We start from the raw sequence: 17,363 nt of genomic DNA on the forward strand, positions 1-17,363 counted from the left end.
GGCGGCACTCAGAGCCCTCTTTGTGGGCATGCATGCCATCACCCCAGTCCTAGGCCTTCAGCTGGGTTTTATAAAACCTTTTCGCTTTAGGCCTCCGCCACCATGTACAAAAAAAAAAAAGAAGGTTCAATCAGTCAATTTCATCTTCTCAGCGGTGGGAAAGATCTTGCAAAGTTGGAATTGATTGAACATTTTAGTCCCACCCAGTCTGCCATTACCACTGCAGCCACGCCCATCCAATGGGCCACACCCACCCAGCACCCAACAATACATCAGGGGGTTTTGGGTTGCAGTTTGGGCACTCGGTCTCTAAAAGGTTCGTCATCATTGGGCTAGATCAGTGGTTCTCAACCTTTCTAATGCCGCAACCCCATAATACAGTTCCCCATGTTGTGGTGACCCCCAACCGCTTATACATCACCGGGTGCCAGGGGCGTGGCCAAAGAAAAGGGGGAAAAAATGGCGACCCCCGTGAAATGGTCGTTCGACCCCAAATGGGGTCCCGACCCACAGGTTGAGAACCACTGGGCTAGATGATCTCTAAAGTCCCTTCCAGCTCTGTTCTGATTCTGATTCTCATATGGTCCTCAGCCAAGATACACCCATCTAGAGAGCCACTGAGCAAACCATAAAATGCTTTTTTTCACTTTCTCTAAGCCAGGGGTCTTAGAGGGATTCTGGGAGCTGAAGTCCACAAGTCATAAAAGGGCCAAATTTGAAGACCCCTGCTCTAAGCTAATGTAGAATAGAACAAGGGGTTAATATATCTTTGCGCCTTAATCTACTTTGTGTTGACTCCTGGTGACTGTCTGAACAAATCCCTGACATTTTCCGGGCACGTTTTTTTTTCTTTTAAAAGTGGCCTGTCATTGCCTCCTTCCAAGGACTAAGAGTGAGGGAGTGGTCCAAGGTAACCCACCAGGTTTTGCACCTAAGGTGGGACTAGAATTCATCATCTCCCAGTTTCTAGCCAAGATCCTTAATGACTACCCCAAGCTCTCTGATACTATTAGAACTTATCCCAAAGATGCTTTTTCACGAGGCAACTGGACTTTCTTGTTTTTCTTTGAAGACATTTCGCTTCTCATCCAAGAAGCTTCTTCAGCTCTGACTGGATGGTGGGGAATGGAAAGATTTATACTCCTTTCAGACAGCCGGTCATTTGCATCCTTTAGAGAGTCATTGAGGCCACCTGGAGGTTTATCTGTGTCTTCGGGGGTCACCTGAGTAGTGCAAATGGGTGTGGAACTGCTGAAAGGACTGTGTTGTGGACTGGAGACATAAGATGGCCTCTTTGACCCACAAAGAGGGTCAAAACTGAACAGCCCTCTCTCAACAGGGGGGGGGATACAACATCATTGATCTTCAGTCTACAACAGAGTCCTTTCAGCAGTTCCAAGAAGGCTCCACTCCTATTTGCACCACTCATGTGATCCTGAAGACACAGATAAACCACCAGGTGGCCTCAACATCTCTCTAAAAGGATGCAAATGACCAGCTGTCTGCAAGGAGTATAAATCCTTCCGTTCCCCACCATCCAGTCAGAGCTGAAGAAGCTTCTTGGATGAGAAGCGAAAGGTCTTCAAAGGTAAACAAAGAAGTCCAGTTGCCTCCTGAGAAAGCATCTTTGGGATAACTATGACCTGGATGACTGAGAATCTCCATTGACACTAATAGAACTTGTTTCAACTCACCAAGTGTTTGTCATTAAGATCCAGCACAGAAAACACAGTAGCCTTGCTAAACCTCACCTCCTCAAAAACCAAGTTGTGGACCTTGTCTTTCCAAAGTAGACTTTACGAGTTTGACTGTTCAGAAACTGAGTTGGCAGCAACTTCCACTTCTCAATTTTGTGGGTCATGGGGAAAATGGACGGGTAATCCTGGCCTGTTCTCTCCGTAACCAAGACCGGTCTTCCGACTTGCGTTTTTATTGCCTTGGTAATAATTACACGCTGAAACGTGCAAGCATAATCAGCCACCTTTGCAAGACAATTACACCCCTGCCAGTGTTTCTGTGGGAAAGGAAATGCTGAATTTTAGACTTCCAAGGCAGAATTGATACAGTTGACTAGCCTGCTAAAATTGGCTTTCTGACTGGGGTTCATGCTGTGACAATTTTTGCTACTTCTTCTATACAAGCCCTGCTTAGGCTGATATTGTTTGTGTGGAAATGAATTAAGACTCCACCTTTAGCCTTATTAGAACTGGACATCTTCTCTACCATGATAGAGTCACTGTTCAGAAAAGACTCACAAAGGAAAGTTATAATTCAGACACAAGGGTGTCCTTGTTTTCTACTGTAAAGAATCAATGAAAGTCTATTGTCTGGAAAAATGGCAAGCTCAGGTTGAGACTATTTGCTGACAAAAACTCTTCATTGTCATCCCTGACTCAAATCTTACCCTTGAGCCTTTTTTTTTTGTAACAATGAATAGTAGAATAGTAGAATAATAGTTTGTTGCAGAAACTCTAGTGTAAAGGCAAAGAGCTAGGAGGTTTTTCAGCTACCACTAAGTTTTTGTTTGTAATTACACAGCAGGAAAAAAAAAATATTCTTAAAATCAAACACCTTTATTGGGGCATTTCTAAAGAAGCAGAAACATCCGGAAATCCCCCAAAAAATCAATCATATAACTTAAATATGTCATAATTAGCTGGTGGTCCAGTGGTTAAGCCAGGAGCATGTGAATTCTAGTCCTGCCTTAGACATGAAAGCTGATTGGGTGACTTTGGGGCTAATCACCAGGAGAATATGAGTTCTAGTCCACCTTAGACATGGACATAAAAAAAAGACATAAAATAAAAAGAAATAAAAATGATAAAAGAAATAAAAGAAAAATAAAATAAGAAAAATAAAAAACAAAAGTAAATAAAAATAAATGTAAAAATAGAATACAAATAATAAAATAACAAAAAATAAAATAAGCAAAGGAAAGTTAAGTAAAAGCACAATGTTAGCACTCCTTCCTTCCCGAATGTGGGGTGCTGCCCCCTGTTGATCAGGAACTAAACATGGAGCAAATGTGGAGCCTTTGGTAGTAAGCCAATCCAACCCACAAAATAAGTGAAGGCCACAAAAAGACCTTACTCTGCCCCCATCCCTTTAAACTAGAAAAACTGGGCTTGTAAAGAAAGACTCACAAGGTTTTGTGCAGATATAGGGCAACTTTCAAAGAAGGAATGCAAATAAAGGACAAAGGAGGAGAAAGATAACAAGAAGTCAACAATTCAGAGAATCTGAGGAAAAATACTTCCTATTCTAGATACCTCTTTGCCAAGTCTTTCCACTGAAGAGTCAACCAAAACCATTTTGCATGGTCCAGCAGCTGTTGGCATTGAAGGTTCAAGCAACATGAAGTCATAGTCGGGGACCTTTTCCTACCACGCCATCTTCTCTGAATCCTGTAAATAACACACCTTGGGAAAAGTAGGCCTCACCTTCACTGCCCTGTCATGCTCATTAGTACTTAAGAGCCACACCTGCAGCTGAGGCAGGTGTGGCTCCAGGGCTTGACTTAACCCCTTCCTTGCTGGTTTGGGCCACTGCTGTTCAATTTTCAATACTGAACAGCCCTCTCTTAATAGAGAGGGATGGATAAGACATCATTTATCTCAGGAGTCTTCAAATTTGGCCCGTCTATGACTTGTGGACTTCCATTCCCAGAATTCTTCACCCAGGCATGCTGGCTGAGGGTTTCTGGGAGTTGAAGTCCACAAGTCATAAAAGGACCAAGTTTGAAGACCCCTGATCTATCTACAGCACTGTCCTTTCAGCAGTTCTGAGAAGGTTCCCCATCCATTTGCACCACTCAGGTGACCCTGAGGACACAGGCAAACCTCCAAGTGGCCTCAACGACTCTCTAAAAAGGATGCAAATGACCGGCTGTCTGCAAGGAGTATAAATCCTTCCATTCCCCCACCATCCAGTCAAAGCTGAAGAAGCTTCTTGGAGGAGAAGTGAAACGTCTTCAAAGAAAAATAAGAAAGTCCAGTTGCTTCCTGAAAAAGCACCTTTGGGCTTTACAGTATTCCTTGACTAACAACAGTTCATTGGTTGACTGTTCAAAGTTACAATGGGACTGAAAAATGTGACTTAGGAGGTCTCGACTTATGACTTATTACTTAATGACAGGTCAAATTTCCTACCTGAGGGATACTTGTGATCTGGATTTGATGTTCCTATGGCTACCCTTGCCCCCATGATCATGTGACTGCACCTTGGGCAACCAAACCACATGTGATGACCCAGGGCACAGCACAGAGGCAATGCAGCCAGTTGGCAATTCAAACTGCCCTTTAATTGCTCCAAATTTTCCCCAAATGCTCCCACATTTCTGGCAAGCCCCAGAACAAAGTAAGACACACACACCTTCAGCAGCCTCTGGCTGCAAGTAGTTTCACAGACAGTTAGATTAGAAGAGTAATTTACTCAAGGCCACGTAGATAACAAGGAATGAAACGTACATCCAAAATCTAACGAGTCTGTGGAAATGCAAGCTTGCCTGAGCAGTTTCAGAAGAGAAGCCAAAATTCAATCCGAGGTCTTTGAACACCAAATCAGGTTTGTCAGCCAGACCAATGGTCAGAGTTTCAGGGTTTCCAAGCAGAAATCACAACACCAAGCAAGAGATCAGAGAGTTGTTTCCAAGATCAGCAACAGCACACAAAATTCCAAGAAAGCGATGTTTGTTCCCGACCAATGCCTCTCCCCACAGCGTCTCCTTAAGTCTCAGTCTCCAGGTGTGCCTTGTGGAGAGGGGCGGGACACTCTCTTCCCGAGGAGTTGAGCCTGTCTGCGTCGTTCCCTCCTTCTCTCCACTCTCCGTGCTCTAGGATGAGGAGGGGGTGGCCCTTGCTCATCACCTGAACTCTGTCTCTCATATTCATCCTGTCCCAATCCTGAAAGAACCTGGCCTGCCTCAGCCTGCTCTTTCCCACATTGCTCTGAAGCCACAGACACCTCTCCCTTGACCTCCATAGGGTCCCATTCCAGCTGTTATGTGCTCCTGGCCACTTTCCTTCATGACCAGAGGCAAGTTTGCTTGACCAATAACCAGCCTAGACACAGTGAAGGCTTTTTGTTTTGTTTATTGCAATAAGTAGGGAGAGAAGTTATCAAAGCTTGGTTCTCTCCAAAGTTTCAACCCAAAATATTCCGTTTTTTATATACAGCCCTGTCCCGGCCGCTACATCCTTCCTCTTTCCCCATTGGCTGAGGGACTGCCTCCTACTTTTTCCTGCTACATACTAAATCATACATCACATGTACATTAATAATATAAAATATTAGACATATTCAATTGTTGGTTTTCAGTTCTGGGCCCCTTAGAACAGTGTTTCTCAACCTTGACAATTTTAAGGTAAGTGGACTTCAACTCCCAGAATTCCACAGCCAGCAATGCTGGCTGTGGAATTCTGGGAGTTGAAGTCCACATGCCTTAAAATTGTCAAGGTTGAGAAACACTGCCTTAGAACAATAGGTTCTTTCCTGTTTTTCAGTTTAGTTACGTTTTCCTGGCTAGCCATTTCCTCTTACAGATGTTTTTTACAGTTTGTCTTCTTCCTTTCCCATTCTAAGACCCAGCTAATTTTTTCCTACATATTTATCTTACATCCTACCTTTATGCTATCCTTTCCTGTTTCCCAGCCGTTATAGTTTTGGGTAAGTTTGTTTGTCCAGGCAGTAAGTTTCCATTGCAGCAAATTCAATTTTAAATTTATCTTTCAATATTAAATAGACAATCACCTAAATATGAGCCAGCAGTGTGCTGCAGCTGCCAAAAAGGCCAACACAGTGCTAGGCTGCATTAACAGAGGGATAGAATCAAGATCAGGTGAAGTATTAATACCACTCTTCAATGCCTTGGTAAGGCCACACTTGGAATATTGCATCCAGTTTTGGTCACCACGATGTAAAAAAGATGTTGAGACTCTAGAAAGAGTACAGAGAAGAGCAACAAAGATGATTAGGGGACTGGAGGCTAAAACATATAAGGAACGGTTGCGAGAATAGGGTATGTCTAGTTTAACGAAGAGAAGGACAAGGGGGGACATGATAGCAGTATTCCAATATTTCAGGGGCTGCCATAAAGAAGAGGGAATCAAGCTATTTTCCAAAGCACCTGAAGGCAGGACAAGAAGCAACGGGTGGAAACTAATCAAGGAGAGAAGCAACATAGAACTAAGGAGAAACTTCCTGACAGTGAGAACAATTAATCAGTGGAACAGCCTGCCTCCAGAAGCAGTAAATGCTCCAACACTGGAAGTTTTTAAGAAGAGACTGGACAGCCATTTGTCCGAAATGGTGTAGGGTTTCCTGCCTGAGCAGGGGCTTGGACTAGATGACCTCCAAGGTCCCTTCCAACTTTACTACTATTACTATTACTAAATTTTGAAGACCTTTCCTTTACTTCTATCACAGCTCATTTTCCTCAGCAGAGTCAGGCTCTGACGGAGGCATGACACCACATTTATAGCCATTGGCAGTGTCCCACACTCATGTGACCACTTTTCGTGACAGTTTCACCGAAAACGGACATTTGCTTTCGGTTATGGCAAAATCAGGTCTTTCCAGCCATTGGTTCGATACATGGTTGTGGTGTTAAAATGACTGCGGCATTCACTTTGCAATTGTGGAATTGACTTAACAGCCACTGTGGGGGGAAAAGTCAGAAAATCAGGTCAGTCACAAGCCTGCTTTACAAATACCGAGACTCGTGACCCTAACGGGCAGCTCCATTACGGTTCTAATTCAAGGACTACTGTAAGAGAGAGTTGAGCTATTTTAGAACCAACTGAGGAGAAACTTAGAAAGAAGGTGGATTGTTTCATAACTGGCTCCAGCAAATTTTGTCACCTGACTCTTTTTCCCAGGTGCATTTCAGCCTCCCCTGAAAATAATAAATGATAGAGAGTATTCATTCTGCTTTGGAAGTGATGTTCACGTCTTAATAATAGTAGTAAAGTTGGAAGGGACCTTGGAGGTCATCTAGTTCAACCCCCTGCTCGGGCAGGAAACCCTACACCATTTCGGACAAATGGCTGTCCAGTCTCTTCTTAAAAACTTCCAGTGTTGGAGCATTTACTGCTTCTGGAGGGAGGTGGTTCCACTGGTTAATTGTTCTCACTGTCAGGAAGTTTCTCCTTAGTTCTAGGTTGCTTCTCTCCTTGATTAGTTTCTACCCGTTGCTTCTTGTCCTGCCTTCAGGTGCTTTGGAAAATAGCTTAATTCCCTCTTCTTTATGGCATCCCCTGAGATACTGGAAGACTGCTATCATGTCCCCCCTCGTCCTTCTCTTCGTTAAACTAGACATACCCAAATCTAGCAACCGTTCCTTATATGTTTTAGCCTCCAGTCCCCTATTCATCTTTGTTGCTCTTCTCTGTACTCTTTCTAGAGCCTCAACATCTTTTTTACATCGTGGTGACCAAAACTGGATGCAGTATTCCAAGTGTGGCCTTACCAAGGCATTGAATAGTGGTATTAATACTTTACGTGGTCTTATATATGTTTCTAATGTAATGAGTGCTCATCTTTGCAGAGCAGGTACTTATAAGTAAAATTACTGTGATTTTTTTTTTTAAAAAAAAAATCATTCACCACCCAGAATGTCTTTGAGGTAAACAATGGAATATGAAAACAGACTTCTTATTCATTTCACTGCATGTCCCTGGAAAGCCATCGGCATTCATCTTACTAATTGGGATGTCAAAGACCATTATTTTTCATTATGCCACTGCCCTTCGCATTATGTAACCACTCCGAGGCTGAGAAAAATCAATGTGCTCTTATGGCTAGTAAGACAGGGACAAAATTAAGAAATATTTCAGTGATTCTCTAGTTTCTCCTCCTCCTCCTCCTCCTCCTCCTCCTCCTCCTCAGTTCTCACTTACTGCAAATTTGAGATTTGGGACAGTTTAAATTGGGAAGAAAGGAAGGAAGGAAGGAAGGAAGGAAGGAAGGAAGGAAGGAAGGAAGGAAGGAAGGAAGGAAGGAAGGAAGGAAGGGGGAGGGAGGGAGGGGGGAAGGAGGGAAAAAGGAAGGAGGCAAGAAGGAAGGGAAGGAAAAATAGGAAGGGAACAATAAGGAAATGGAAAACTGGAAGGAAGGGAGGGAGGGAGGAAAGGGAAGGGAGAAGGAAGGAGGAAAGGAAGTAATAATAGGAAGGGAGCAATAAGGAAAAGGAAAACTGGAAGGAAGGAAGGAAGGAAGGAAGGAAGGAAGGAAGGAAGGAAGGAAGGAAGGAAGGAAGGAAGGGAGAGAGGGAGGAAGGAGGGAGGGAGGGAGGGAGGGAAGGAGGGAAGGAAGGAAAAATAGGCAGCAATAAGGAAGAGGAAAACTGGAAGGAAGGGAGGGAGGGGAATGGAAGGGAGAAGGAAGGAGGAAAGGAAGTAAAAATAGGAAGGGAGCAATAAGGAAGAGGAAAACTGAAAGGAAGGAAGGAAGGAATAACCAAATTAAGTTAACAGAGCAATGCAAGAGTTATAAAGTTATGTAATAGTAAAACACCATCTTCTTGAGTTCATAGATCTGTTATATTGAGCAAGTATTTTGCAACGTGGCAGTATCAAGCAACAGGGGGAAAAGTAGGCAATGAGAAATTTTGCAGAAGAGGTGGTAAGTAAATGGGTTTTGTTGTTGTTGTTATTGTTGTTGTTCTTATTAATCATCACACAGTCAGCCAGATGTTCAGACTGGATTTTGCATTTTTGTCTACCTATCGAGACCTTACCAAGGACCTGGCAGATGTGGATGTTTGATGATGTTAAAAGATCTCATCGCAGGATGGAAGCTGTTCCCAGTAAGGCTGCCTTTTGCAGTTGACTGATGGCGAATTTGACAATGCCAATGGTGCCCAAGTGGTGCTCCAGTTGTTTTGGGATTGCACCCAAGGCGCCTATTACTATTGGTAGCACCCTTGCTTGCCTTTGCCACAGTCTTTCTATTTCTATTCGTAGGTCTTTGTATTTTGTTATCTTCTCCAGTTCTTTCTCGTCTATTCTGCTGTCTCCAGGCACTGCCACGTCCACTATCCAGACTTTTTTGTCTTTTTTATCGACAATTGTTAAGTCCGGGGTGTTATGTGGAAGGTGCTTGTCTGTTTGAATTCTATTTTTTATTTTTATTGAATTCTATTATTGTTGTTGTTGTTATTATTATTATTTAAAACATATATTATTTTCCTTCTATTTCTCTTTTTCCATTGGATTAGATTTGGGGCTGTAAGATCTCTGGGGCAGGAATATAATGCATGCTAATAGAGCCTTAAGTGATTTGGCAGTACCCTAACTGGGACAGCACTAATAAATGTGTCAGCCTCAGTTATACTGCTGCAAAAACCCAGGTCCTTCTCAGTTCTCAATTTTTCAAGTCTGAATTTTTAATAGAGTTCATCAATTCTTTGGTATGAGACAATGATCAGGACCTCTTAATAATAGTTCATGCAATCAGGAAAGCACAAAGCAAAGACAGTGTTGAGCATGGTGGCTTTTATTGATGTCACTATTAACAAGTTTTTTTTTTTCATATGTAAAAAGTTTAGCTTCACAGCATTAACTTAAAAAAAAAGTCTGTGGTGGGTAGATTTTTATACTCCCCGTCTGGATCTTTCGAAAACATTCTTCTTCAGACGTTAAGAAATGCAGAACGATCTCGCCACAATGAATATCTGAAGCAGAAAAAAGGAGAACGTTGGGATAATTTCATCACTTTTACTCTTTCTGTTCATCAGGATAATTTGCACGTGTTATTATCAAATAGAGAACACTTGGGAAAAAAGAGACTGAACAAGACATAGAATGTTTACACACCATTTTAATATGTGTCTTAAGAGTTTCCAAGTTTTATGCACTAAAATGACGTACATTACAACTCTGTTGGAGAAGAGCAGGCAGAGCCTGGGGGCAGAGTCAAGAGAGGAATCAGCCTGGAATCCTTACGTTCCCATAAATGATCTAAGTACAACTCTTCTTGAATCCTGTTGACTCTTATCTAGTGCCAGTTTAGTACTGACTGCTAGTGGACTAGAATCTTGTGTATAGGCATGAACAATAAATCAGCTTAATGGTAACTTAGCTTGTGATCCTGATTCTTCATGCCTGACAAATTCTTCATTAATCATCACCTTTATTTTTTGCTGGTATTTGCATTGCATTTATCACCCAATTATGAACCAGGCCGGACATACCGTGTTTCCCTAAAAATCAGACTTGGCCTTATTTTTATTTTATTTTTTGGCCTCCAAAAGAGGCACCAGTCTTATTTTCGGGGAGTGTCTTTTCCACGGTCTCACCTCGCACGTGTTGCCCCCAGCCTCCATTTCGCTATCAGAGGCCTTCCGGAAAGACCTGTATAGCCAAGAACCGAGCTATGGATTCCATAGCTTGGTTCTTGGCTGCAGAAGCCTTTCCGGAAGGCTTCTGAAGGCAAAGTGGAGGCTGGGGGGAGGGCACCGTGTGCATCAATCTGGAGCTCCATTTTCAGCTATAGAGGCATTTCCTGAAGGCCTCTGATAGCAAAATGGAGTCTGGGGGCGAAGAAGTGGGCCAGCGAGACAAGGAAGGTGTCAATTCATGGGAGGCCTAGCTGCAACGATAAGTGGGTGTGGGGCGCATGGGGCATCTCCATCCCCCCACCTCCACTCTAGCTTGATTTTTAGGCATGCGCTCATTCCAAAACTAGAGCTTATATTAGGCCCATGCCCCGCCCAAATCAGGCTAAGTCTTATATTCAGGGTAGGCCTTACTTTCAGGGAAACACAGTAGGTATCAAAGATACTTGATATCAAAGGTAGTAATAGTAGTAGTAGTAGTAGTAGTAGTAGTAGTAGTAGTAGTAGTAGTAATAACAATAATAACAATAACAATAACAACAACAACAACAACAATAATAATAATAATAATAATAATAATAATAATAATAATAGAAATAAAAAGTTGGAAGGGACCTTGGAGGTCATCTAGTCCAATCTCCTGCTCAGGCAGGAAATCCTATACTATTTCGGACAAATGGCTGTCCAGTCTCTTCTTAAAAACTTCCAATGTTGGAGCATTCCACTGACAGTTCTAACTGTCAGCAAGTTTCTTCTTAGTTCTAGATTGCTTCTCTCCTTAATTATTTTCCATTCGTTGCTTCTTGCCCTGCCTTCAGACGCTTTGGAGAATAGGTTGACCTCCTTCTTCTTTGTGGCAGCCCCTGAGATACTGGAAGACTGCTATCATGTCACCCCCTCGTCCTTCTTTTCATTAAACTAGAAGAGACCTAATTCCAGCAACAGTTCCTTGTATGTTTTAGCCTCCAGTCCCCTAATCATCTTTGTTGCTCTTCTCTGCACTCTTTCTAGAATCTCAACATCTTTTTTACATCGTGGTGACCAAAGCTGGATGCAGTATTTCAAGTGTGGCCTTACCAAGGCATTGTAAAGTGGTATTAACACTTCACCTGATCTTGATTCTATCCCTCTGTTAATACAGCCTAGCACTGTGTTGGCTTTTTTGGCAGCTGCAACACACGGCTGGCTCATATTTAAGTGATTGTCCACTAGGACTCCAAGATCCCTCTGACAGTTACTACTATTGAGCAAGGTACCCCCTATACTATATCTGTACAAGTATCAAAAGGGATATGCATATGCCTTTTTCAGAGCAATTTGGGATATCAAGGGAATTCCAGAGGAATGGAGCTATTTTTTTTTATTGTAGGAAGTAATCATTCACCTTTGATCAGTTTCTAGCTCTTGGTGGTTGGTAAAACTGTTGCGTGGGTCGTGTTGAGCGCCTGGGTTGACCGTCACCCCCTCTGCGAAATTCTAAGGTTTGTTCATAAGTCATTTCTTCCTCTTCCTGCAAGTAAACAGCATGATTTAGAAACGCACATGGCCATAATGATATCCTTCTATCTAGCCAGAATTATCTTCGTTTACAAAAAAAAAAAATAGAGGAAACACAGAGACAGGTTATAAGTTAGGTTTCCCCCCCCCCAAAAAAAACCCCACAGATCTAATAGGGGAAACATTTGAGATCAGGATAACGGGAGTTGTGTAAAATGAGCATGGAAACTTGTAAAGATGGAAAAGGAGGTTGAAAGTTGGGAATCTTTAGCAACCTATGGAAAAGGAGATTTTTTTTTTTTTTATGATCACTGTGTTGAATATTGTGATTCCTACACGTTCCCGAAACTTGAGAATTACATTCGTATTCCATTCCACGTTCAAATGATGCATTATATAAAATTTTTCACTGTTGTATTTTGATTTTTCCCCCCCTTCAATCGTACAAAATCAGGAACGTCTACACCGAATTAAGTTACATTGGCATGGTGAATTCTGACAGGATGAATTAACTGGTCATGCAGTCTTTTCGCTATTTGCAGAGGTCACGTGGCTATGTAATGCAAATTTTACATAGACACCTCCTTTGTGCAATTCTTTTATTTATTTCCAGAAAGACAGAAATGGTCAACAATTAATTGGGGAAATTGTGCTTAGATGTTACATGATGTCATCCTCTTTGATACTGTTTCAGAAACACTGCTACGACCCAATTTAATTTCTGAATTAGTCTACTGTTTTCTAAAGAACTTCCAAGGGCCTGATCCAAGCCTTGGAGCGGTTTTCCTAGCCCAGGGGTAGGCAACCTTGGCTCTTTTATGACTCGTGGACTTCAACTCCCAGAATTCCTGAGCCAGCATGGCTCAGCTTGGAAACCTCTCCCTTTCCCTCAGCATGGCTGGCTCAGGAATTCTGGGAGTTGAAGTCCACGAGTCATAAAAGAGCCAAGGTTGCCTACCCCGTCCTAGCTGTTTGCACCAGGAACGGAGATTGGGGGGGGGGACTCCTGCAGGCCTCCAGAGGTTGGATCCAGCCCTTGGAAGACTGCTCCAAGCTGCTGCTGCTGCTTGGAACAGAGATTCCAAGGGCCTGATCCAAGCCCAGTCCAATCCCCTGCTCAGACAGGAAACCTTATACCATTTCAGACAAATGGCTGTCCAGTCTCTTCTTAAAAAGGTCCAGTGTTGGAGCATTCACCACTTCCGGAGGCAGGTTGTTCCACTGGTTAATTGTTCTAACTGTCAGGAAGTTTCTCCTTAGTTCTAAGTTGCTTCTCTCCTTGATTAGTTTCCATCTCTTGCTTCTTGTCCTGCCGTCAGCTGCCTTGGAGAAGAGCTTGACTCCCTCTTCTTTGGGGCAGCCCCTGAGATATTGGAATACTGCTATCATGTCCCCCCTCGTCCTTCTCTTCGTTAAACTAGACCAGTGGTTCTCAACCTTTTTAATGCCGCGACCCCCAACCGGTCGTAAGTCGAGGACTACTCAACTGGTGCAGCACCGTTTGCAGAATGGGACTTTTGGCGGGCTCAGCAGGGCAGAGACAGCCTGGACAATTCCTATTGGCTTTTGAAACCCAATAGAATTAGACTCTATTCAAGAGAGTCTACTCTATTGGCTTTCAAAAGCCAATAGAATGAAAGGGAGTAGCACAGCTAAGGAAAAGGGGGAAAAAATGGCGGACTGCGTTGTTTGGCGACCCCTATGAAATGGTTGTTCGACCCCAAATGGGGTCCCGACCCACAGGTTGAGAACCACTGAACTAGACATACCCAATTCCAGCAACCATTCCTTATATGTTTTAGCCTCCAGCCCCCTAATCATCTTGTTGTAGAAGATGGATTTGTACCCGGAGCACTATTACACCCGAGGCTTTAATAAGCCGGGCACAGGCAGTTTTCCCAGCTCTTTTTATCACTGCCTCTGTTGATAATCTCATGCTCCTGCCTGAATAAAGAGCAGGATGACCTATCCATTGGGAGTTGATCATGATGACCTATCCATTGGGAGTTGATAGCATTGCTATCATGTCACCCCTCATTCTTCTCTTCATTAGACTAGACCAGTGATGACGAACCTTTTAGAGACCGAGTGCCCAAAATGCAACCCAAAACCCACTTATGCATCGTCAGGTGCCGGGTGGGTGTGGCCCATTGGGTGGGTGTGGCCCATTGGGTGGGCATGGCTGCCATGATAACAGCAGACTGGGTGGGACTAAAAAGTTCAATCAATCAATTCCAACTTTGCAAGATCTTTTTTTTCCCCACGAGTTGAAATTGATTGATTGAACCTTTTTTTTTTTGGCACACGTTGGTAGAGGCCTAAAGTGAAAAGCTTTTATAAAACCCAGCTGAAGGCCTAGGACTGGGGTGATAGTGCGCGTGCCCACAGAGAGGGCTCTGCGTGCCACCTGTGGCACTCATGCCATAGGTTTGCCACCACGGGACTAGACATACTGAATTCCAGCAAACGTTCCTTATATGTTTTAGCCCCTTATCATTGCTTCTTGTGCTGCCTTCAGGGGCTTTGGAGAATAGCTTGACTCCCTCTTCTTTGTGGCAACTCCTGAGATACTGGAACACTGCTGTCATGTCACCCATATTTGTGTGTATGTGTGTGTGTGTGTGTGTGTATTCAATAACACAATCTTCGATCTCCGGGAGAGGTATAAACCAGAGATTGAAGATTGTGTTATTGAACAAATATGCCCGGGATTCGCATTTTTGCAGCTATCCGGATATATGTGTGTGTGTGTGTGTGTGTGTGTGTGTGTGTGTGTGTGTGTGTGTGGTGTATGTATATATGTATATTTATATATGTACACATACACATATACACACATACACAGATATATATATAGAGAGAGAGAAAGAGAAAGAGAAAGAGAAAGAGAGAGAGAGAGAGAAAGAGAAAGAGAAAAAGAAAGAGAGATGTATGTGGAGTACAATGATGGGTTGACCATTTGTAGACTTCTCTTTTTTTACCCCACATCTCTGAAAAATGGGAAAATTGGAAGAAAAATGGCTCCTATAATATTTTAGAACAACAGAATAAAGAATTGCTCCATATTCCCCTGAATTTCTAATTTTCTGCTGGGGGAAAAAAAAAAACTTCTCATAAATCTTTTCAGGGCTTGGTGACATACAAAGAAAGGAACAACTCTCAGATTCCAATCAATAAGATGAGAAGATTAACCCTGAATATCTAGTACAGGTTAGACCACAACTAAAGGCTCCAAAGATTTAAGCAAAACTGCGTTCGATTCCTCTTTTGTTTTTTTTTAGATATTTGAAACAGCAGGTGACAAAGTCCACTTAGGCCTTGGATATTCCCCCTCACAAATCAGTGCTAATAGCCTCTGTGCTCTTGTTCAGGGTAGCTTTTTCATTTCACGTGGAAAGACATCTAAAAAGGTGGCAGTTAAGAGCAAAGAAGGCAACACAGCTGTGTGGAACAAGTCCAAATGTCATACAAGGGTTGGGGGGGGGGGAGAAAGAAAAATAAATCATCAGAGGAGAAAAAAAGGCAAACGTCAACCCAGATCTCATCACCATCATCATCATGAATGAAGATAAGAATTAGATCCCTTATGGACACATCCACAAATTATAGAACGTTTTTAATGTTATTCTTTGAAAGATGCACCGACGCACCAAAAAGACCGCTGTAAAATTGAATGAAAAGGAAGCTGAAATATATCAACGTTAGTTAAGTATTACCACGAAACCTGTTATAAAAACTTCAGTGTCCAGAAAAGCAACTTGAAAGGCATAATGGCTCTGACAGATCCACGTCTCTTCGGCCTAAATAGTTTTTCTTTTTAAAATTCCCAAGCTCTAGTATACCGAGTATGCTATTAAATCATTCTGATCTCCAGCTGTCCCCTTTTCGCTATTCCTTCTAGGTGGGTTGGACAGCCTCTGGAGGAAAAAACAAAACCAAACCCTTAAAAGCTGGTAATTAATCATTCTCCTGATTAATCAAAGTGACATTTCACAAAGTGAAAAAAAAACAACAAATATGAAAAGCGTCTCCTCGGCATTCTGCGTGGTTAAAATTTTTAAACGGAAACTTAGGAAGCATCAGTTGAGCATTATCAAGAGGATACTACCCATGTAAAATTCACTCAGGCACAAAATTTAAGAGAAATTTTTTATAAAATGTTTTATAGATGGCATTTGGATCCCCAAAAGTTGTCCCACATGTATCCGAATTTACAGCCCAAATGTTGGAGATGTGGAAATTTAGATGCAACTTATTTTCATATTTGGTGGACTTGCAGAGATATTAAAGTTTTTGGGATTAAGATCTGATGGAATATTCAGAAGATTTTTAAGAGAAAGATAAAGTTTACTCCGCAATTGTTTGTTGGGTATTATTGTAGATTTTGATGTTAAAGAAACTAATTTGATGTTGAACCTTATAACAGCTGCAAGATTATTGGTGGGGCAATATTGGAAGAAAAACTTATTGCCTACTTTGGAAGAATGGATACTTAAAGTGTCTAATTTAGCAGACATGGCGAAAATCTCCGCCTATTTGAAGGACCATTCACAAGAAAAATATATTATGGTTTGGAGAAGATGGATTGATTACATTCAGAAGAAGTATGAGATTGAAAAGTATTATCTTGCTTTTGAGTAGATTTTAGATAATTATTATTAGTTTTAATTATTTTATTATTTTTGACTTAATTTGTTAATATTTGTTGGGAGAAGGAGTTAAAGTGTGTTATGGTTTTGATTGATAGTATAGTTCATTAATGTTAGTTAGATTATGTTTGTTTATTTTATTTTTTATCCTGTAATCAGCTCTGGGAAGTGGGGGAGGGGGGAAGGGGTGGGTGGGGGTTATATTGTAATAAATTTATAAAACTTTTAAATAAAAAAAAAGATACTACCCATATGCTCCTTAGAGTATCCCTTCTGGAAATAGAAATAGAACAGACAGATTTTTTTTTTTTAAGTGACAGAATGCTGAAGCAGATTATTTAAAAGAGCTATCGGATTTCGCATTAGTGCAACGTTTAAACAATTCAACAGTTTAAGCCAGCATTTTTGAGTGCGCTAGTCTAAAAGAAAAGGGGGGGGGGAAGCCTGGAAGATTTTGCAAGATCCATTTCAGTTCTAGATAAACATATGGTTTATTAGCAATGAATAAACATTTAGGCCATTCCCATTAGCATCAGTGCCATTTTCAAGGGAATAAACATAAGCATTCACAATTAAATATTTTTTGGGGGATTTGGAATGAATGTAGAATAGGTAGGATCTCGTTTTCCTGAGACCACAGCACTATTCAGTTGCTTGAAAATGGCTAAAATGAAGTTGGCAGATGGAATGGCTATCCAGCAAACCTCCATAAAACTGAAAACAATTTTAACACTTAAATGTCCGCGTGTGATGGTACTTAGGTGGCGAAGTGGCTTTTATGCCCTCTTGCACTAATTTTATGCTGCTAAGACAGACGCATCTTTTCACAGGCCATTGAAATATGTGCCATACTGAACCAGATTTGTACTGGCGCACGGCACATG

At 41.9% G+C, this 17,363-nt stretch overlaps 1 protein-coding gene across 2 annotated transcripts in view; it reads right to left on the bottom strand.

The window, feature by feature from the left end:
- Positions 1-9,474: 9,474 nt before the first annotated feature.
- TDRD3 (tudor domain containing 3) overlaps positions 9,475-17,363 on the bottom strand; it is a 72,229-nt gene continuing 64,340 nt past the window's right edge. For both annotated transcript variants that reach the window (XM_039329826.1, XM_039329828.1), the window contains exons 13-14: positions 11,718-11,843; positions 9,475-9,670 (exon numbers count right to left, since the gene is read on the bottom strand). In XM_039329826.1, coding sequence (XP_039185760.1) covers positions 11,724-11,843 — 120 coding nt within the window. In that variant the 3' untranslated portion in view covers positions 9,475-9,670; positions 11,718-11,723. The remainder of the gene's footprint in view (positions 9,671-11,717; positions 11,844-17,363) is intronic.

The sequence above is a fragment of the Crotalus tigris genome, unplaced genomic scaffold, assembly GCF_016545835.1.
Source record: "Crotalus tigris isolate CLP2741 ecotype Arizona unplaced genomic scaffold, ASM1654583v1 scf7180000024417.1347922, whole genome shotgun sequence".
NCBI lineage: Eukaryota > Metazoa > Chordata > Lepidosauria > Squamata > Viperidae > Crotalus > Crotalus tigris.